At 47.2% G+C, this 6,241-nt stretch overlaps 1 protein-coding gene across 1 annotated transcript; it reads right to left on the bottom strand.

Annotated features, from left to right (window-relative positions):
• Positions 1-4,030: 4,030 nt before the first annotated feature.
• On the bottom strand, positions 4,031-5,989 carry Bloc1s4 (biogenesis of lysosomal organelles complex 1 subunit 4). The gene has a single exon (XM_005068843.4). It carries the CDS (start codon positions 5,951-5,953, stop codon positions 5,306-5,308), a length of 648 nt encoding a protein of 215 aa, XP_005068900.1. The 5' UTR covers positions 5,954-5,989; the 3' UTR covers positions 4,031-5,305.
• Between the last annotated feature and the right edge of the window lie 252 nt (positions 5,990-6,241).

Raw genomic sequence — 6,241 nt, forward strand, 5'->3', positions numbered from 1 at the left:
CATCAGGCTGGCAAGACATGGCTATACCCCGAGGACACAAAAAGAGGTTGGAAGGAGATGCCCCAAAAGCCAAGGCCAGAACACATAATAGGGACCCAGAGTCTTGCAGGCACCCGCTCTACCTCCCTGTCAGCTGTCTCCTGGTCCCTATTGCCCCCTCCATTCATCCCTAATACATCGATAGTGCTTGCTGTAATGGGCTCGACCCTAGGTGCCACTGGCTCAGAATGGACAAAAGGGACAAAGTTCAAGCCCTACCCTTAACCAGAAGACAATAAATAAGTAAATAAATGGCCACGCTTCTTTTGGAGGGAGGTCAGAGCTATGAAGATAGCGCAGGGTGAACAGCGTGGCGACTGTGATGCCTACCAGATGGTTATTCCCAAATACTAGCATGCAGCCTCCTCCTCATACCCCACTACAGGAAGTGGAACAGACATTGCACCTTGGCTTTGGTTCATTTTGTATTTGTCCTCTGTGTGTCTATCATGGGGTTTGAGTTTTGGGTCTGAGTCCATCTCTGAATATTGGACGGTGAATTGTGAATTTTTTAAGGCTGTGGCTAGATTCGCTCTTTTTGCGCCCTCCTGCGCCTGTCGCGCCCTCTGGTGGGAAGGAGCTGTCCTGCAGCCAGATGGTCTTGAGTAGATGCTTTTTTTTTTTACATATATAAAACCACCTTTTTATCTCACTTTCCCCAGCTGGCTTTCACTGCAAGGATGCCCTCCCTCCCTCTTTTGTCGAGGAAGAGCCTAAAAGGAATGTTTTTGCTCTCCATTGATGGACTAATGGTTTAGGCCACTTTGAAAAATGTTCTTGACTTTATAGCCTCATAGCACATTTAAGATCTTCTTAGAAACTGTGAATTCTACACACGTCCTGCTCTTATGCTTGGTGGCGTTAGCACAAAGCCCACATGGTTCCCCTAGAAATACATGTATTGGGTTTAACCAGTGTAGTCTTGGAACCATGGTTTGGACTAAACTGGCATCTGGTCTCTGCTACCTGTCTGCCTTGTTCTTGGGTCAGAAATCCCATATTTTCTCTGTGTGTTCTTGGCCCTCCTATGGTATTGGCTTCCTGGCGAACATAAGTTTATTTGCTTTTCTGTTTTGTTACCGTACCCAGTTATGGTATAGCTCACTCACTGAGCCAGACTTTCATTTGACAGACATCTGAATGTTCCTAGCACATTGCTATTGCTGAGAATCCAGGCAAGCCAAGCAGGATCCATAGAGTGGGCATCCCCATGGTCATGCCTGCAGGTGGTGAGGCAGGTTAGTTAGATAATGAATGCCACAGCCACTGATATACAGGGCACTCTGGGCCTCTCTCAAACAGGAAATAAGGTTGTTGTGGTGTTGGGTTTGGGTCCTATGGGAACCAGCAGCCCACAACAGATTTCTGGTTTTATTCTAGTGCCCACACAAGTTTTGTGGGTGTGTGGCTGTGAGTGTGTGTGTATGTACATATGTGTGCATGTGTGTGACCATGCATGGAAAGGACAGAAGACAGCTTTGCGTATCATTTCTCAGGACACACCATGCACCTTGTTTTTGTTTCTTTTGCAATGGAGTTTCTCATAGCTCACCCATGTAGGCTAGGCTGGCTAACAAGCAAGTTCCAGGGGTCCTACTGCCTCTGCCTCCTGGTAAGTGCATATAACCATACCTGGTCTTTCAAACTCAGGCGCTAGAGCATACAGAGCAAGCACTTTATAAACAGAGCCATCTCCCAGCCAGACTCAGCTTTTAAACCCACCCTAGCTTGTGTGTACAATGTGGAGAGCAAGGAAAAAAACCGGCAACCACCCAGAGCTGCTGGTGGTGCCTGTGGGCTATGGGGGTGCACTGGGGACAATCCAGTGACAACTTGATGCCACTGCTTTCTTTCTTAACAGCAGACCACCCTCAGGAACAGAACTCAGAAGATAGTGCTGTGACCAAGTTCAGAAAGTCAGTCACTAGTCAGGTAGGACCCCATAGTGGGACTCCACATTTTTGTGACTAGGTCTCATAAGACCTGCACTCCCTGCCACACATCCTGACCCCTCTTTCATCTTGTTCAGTTTGAACAGCAAGGAAAACATCCTTAGGAACTGACACTGGGCCTTCCCATTATTAGAGTTTTAATTGTGGGGTTTTAACACCCACTGTGTGTGTGTGTGTGTGTGTGTGTGTGTGTGTGTGTGTGTGTTTCTTACTGAGCCTAGAGCTGTTTACCTAGAATGGCTGGCCAGAGATCTCCTGTGATCCACTTGTCTCTGCCCCTCAGTGCTGGCTGGGGTTACAGATGCACAACACCATAGCCATATTTTATGCCCAGCTGGAGAGGCAGACTGAGGTCATCATGCCTGCATAGCCAGCACATTACCCACTGTCATCTCCTCAGCCCTTTTGTATCTCCTATGTCTCAAGAACTGTGTTATTGGCATACAGCCATGCACAGTGGTTTACACATGGTCTCCAGATGTTTCTGCACTGTAAGAGCAGGTGATCAGCCATGGGACCATATGCCTATGATTTTAAAACCTTGGCCAACTGGCCTTTTGGGCAGTATTGACTGCTCCCTGTATTGGTTAGCAGGTTCACACCAGGCAATAGGAACAGTTTCAAGACTGACCCCTGAAAGTTCTGGCTTGACGCTCTCCAAACTGGAGTTACAGATAGCTGTGAGCCTCCACATGGTTGCTGGGAATTGAACTGGTGTCCTCTGGAACAGCAGCCAATACTCTTAGTCACTGAGCCATCTCTCCAGCCCCTGTCCTATATTTAATGAATGGGCTACAAAGACTTTTCCTACGTGGGAAGAAGAAACAGTTTTCAAAGATCCAGAGGTTCCTGAGGTGTCCAAGTCAGAAGAGGGAGCCAAGAAGCCTGGAGGCAGCACTGCCAAACAGTATAGGAGCACCTACATTCCTTTTGTTTTTGCTGGGATTACAGGTATTAGTCATATTTAGCTGCAACCTCCATTTTTGAGGCAGGCAAATGACCTTCATCTAATGTCCTGTACCATGCAAGCCAGCAACTCTTCACACATCTCTACTGGAATTCCCAGAAGTACCCGCTAACTGGAATTTCAGGCACCTGCATGCATTGGAAATAAGGCTCACAGGGAAGTATGCAAGTTATCATTGGAACCAGGACTTCTGCATATACTATCTGAAGGCTTTATGATGAGCTTTAAAACATTGAGTCTCTTTCCCTAGCACTTATCACTTTTTTCTCAGCCTAGCTTATGGTTTTCTAATATGTAACATAATCGATTACTTTATAGAACACTTAATTTGTGCTTTCTGAAATTTAAGGGTTTTACTGTATAGAAACTAAATTTCACATTTTAAATATTTTCACACTTTGTCCTATTTACTATGCTATCTTGAAGAATGTTTAAAATCCATTTTTTCTAAAGATATACAAACAATCTTTTGTTGTTTCTCAAGACAGGGTTTTTCTGCACAGCCCTTGCTTCCTGGAACTTGCTCTGTGGATTAGGCTGGCCTTGAACTCAGAGATCTGCTTGCCATTGCCTTCCACTAGGATTAAAGGCATGTGCCATCATGGCCAGGGATAAACAATCTTTTAAAGAGAATTTATTTACAATCATCCGTACTTCTGTGCGGGAGCATGGGTTTGTGCATTTGAGTGCAGGTGACCTCAGAGGCTAGAGGAGAGCATCAGGTAGATCCTGTGGAGCGGAGCTTCAGGCATTGTGAGCTCTCACAAAAATGAAGTGGATGGGGGAAAAGACCATGCTCTTAACTGCAGAGCCATGCACCTATGGAAGCAATCTTTTTTTGGTGTTTTTGAGACAGGGTGCTACTCTTTAGCACAGGTTGGTCTGGAACTCTGTTTTCACATTCAGTGACTGTGACAGAAATAAATACATAACTTGTAGTAGCACCCACTAGATTCTGAACAGCAAATGTAGGCCACTTGTTTACCTAAACTTACATGTTCTTTGATTTGAACCACAAGCCAAATGAATAAATGTCACCATAAAACACAGAAGGTCCATGAAAAGCCAAAAATGAGATTTCATTATCAAGTTTATTTGTTTTCGGAGATGGGTTTTCTTTATGTAGCCCTGGCTGTCCTCGAACTCTCTATGTAGATCAGGCTGGCCTCAAACTAATAGCGATCTGCCTACCTCTGCCTCCTGAGTGCTGGGATTAGAGACATGCTTCACTGTGCCTGGCTAAGTCATTTATTTTCTGATCCATGGTCTTCCTAGCTATCTAAGCTGACTTGGAACTTACTCTATAGCCCAGGCTATCCTGGTACCTGTGCTCTTCCTGCCAGCGTCCCGAGTGCTGGGACTGCAATGTGTGCCATCACACCCGGCTCTATTGCTGATTTTACTTACCCTCACTGACAGCAATGCACCCAGCTGAGTACTTCCTTGAGGCTACTGCCTGGGAGAACCAACTTAGGGAACTGTAGTTTGTTAGTAAGAGGCCTTCACACATTCTGTATCCCCGAAGTGAAAGAACAAATCCCTCCTACGACTCCCATGGGACCCAGGGAGAAAGCAGAGCAGTGAAGACAGCAGCAAGGTTGGTTTTTCACACCAGCTTTTGAAGAAGGAAGCTGCCTTTTCTTACTCCACTATTAAAAACATGAACGACAGGCTTATTTCCAAACGAAACAGGAAATACATTAAATAATTTCCAGAAGGAAACCTCCTTCAATGAAATTTAACATTTTAATTAATGTGCTATCAACTGAACACTGATAACCATACATTAATATGCTTGCTATGATAAACTAAGCCTTTGAATCATACTGTCAAATACAACTTCAAAACTTGCTGCAACAAAACACACCCAGTTTGGCTACATCGAGAAACTATCTTATTTCCTTTGGCCTACAATCTGTAAAGTTGAATATGATACTAAATAATCTGCCATCTATCCTAGAAAGCTACAAAAACTGAACCACTTCACTGTTAGGATTTAAGAATACAGCTTTAATTTCTTGGTCACTTTTGATCATATAAATATATAAATCTTAAGGTAACACTGTTAACTGTAATAAAGGCCACAAAAATAACAGCTCTGCCATATTGCACAGATAAATTAATTCAGTTGGCTCCCCCAGACCCCACCACCAAACAACTTTAGGATCAGAACTGGAAGACACGGGGATCTACATTCTCGACATTGAATATTGACGATATCGAGTCGTTTGCAGAAAATACACTTTTAACAGTTCACATTCCGATATCATATACACCGGTTTGGCAGGATCTCTTAACACTCGGAACAAGAGTCTTACTGCAGTTCTCCTGCGGTAAAGGTGCAGGATCAGAGCTGCGGTCTGTCATCGCAGCCGGGGAAGTGGTCCTCGGTCCGAAACAGGACCGGCGGTTCGTAGGCGGAACGCTGGGGCCCGGTGGGTGCGGACTTGAAGAGAGCGGGGACGCTGATGGTGTGCAACAGCCTCCGGAAGGCCCGAGGGAAGGTCCCCAGCTCGGCCTCGGCCTTGGTGACCTGCTCCTCCATCCTGGCCACGCTGCAGCCGATCATCCGCACGAAAGCCTCGAGCTTGTCGATCCGGCCGTAGATGCGCCTCATCTCCGCGGCTTTGGCGTGAATCCGCGGCACGCCCTCGCTCACCACGTGGGACGAGTCTCCGCGAATCATGTCCAGCATGCCCACGAACTCGTCCACCCTGGCCAGCAGGTCTTCCAGGCTGGCGTCCAGAGCCTCCACCTCGGGCCGCGGCCCCGCGGCCGGCAGCAGGCTGGAGGCGTAACCCAAGGCAGCACGGCGCAGCAGCGGCAGGTCGCGGCCCGGCGCGTCCTCGGAGCCATCATCCTCCCACGGCCCTGACGCGCTGCTCTGGCTCTGCGACACGTGGCCGCTGTCCCCGCTCCACGTAGCACCCAGCGGCTCAGCCTCCTCAGTCGAGGCCTCTCGCGGGAGGTTTCCGCCCGCGGGTCCGTCCTCCATGGCCCGCTCAGCCGCTTCCGGCACTACGCGGTTACGTCACGGTCCCGCGTTCCCTGCTTCCGGCGCTGCTTGAATGCGTCATGCTTTTTACCAGTCGGCTAACCTTTGATCCCGAGAGTGTCCAATCTGCTACTGTCAGCCTTGCCTGCTTGTTCATGATGTGTTCTGGTTCTCTTTCCACATGTTGATAATCCAAAAAGGATGGTGATTAGATGATAGAAGATAGCTAGAATGCAGATAGATAAAAGATAGATGATAAATAGATTAGGCCAATCGTGGCATATGCTT

Source organism: Mesocricetus auratus, unplaced genomic scaffold, assembly GCF_017639785.1.
Source record: "Mesocricetus auratus isolate SY011 unplaced genomic scaffold, BCM_Maur_2.0 Super-Scaffold_100006, whole genome shotgun sequence".
Classification (NCBI taxonomy): domain Eukaryota; kingdom Metazoa; phylum Chordata; class Mammalia; order Rodentia; family Cricetidae; genus Mesocricetus; species Mesocricetus auratus.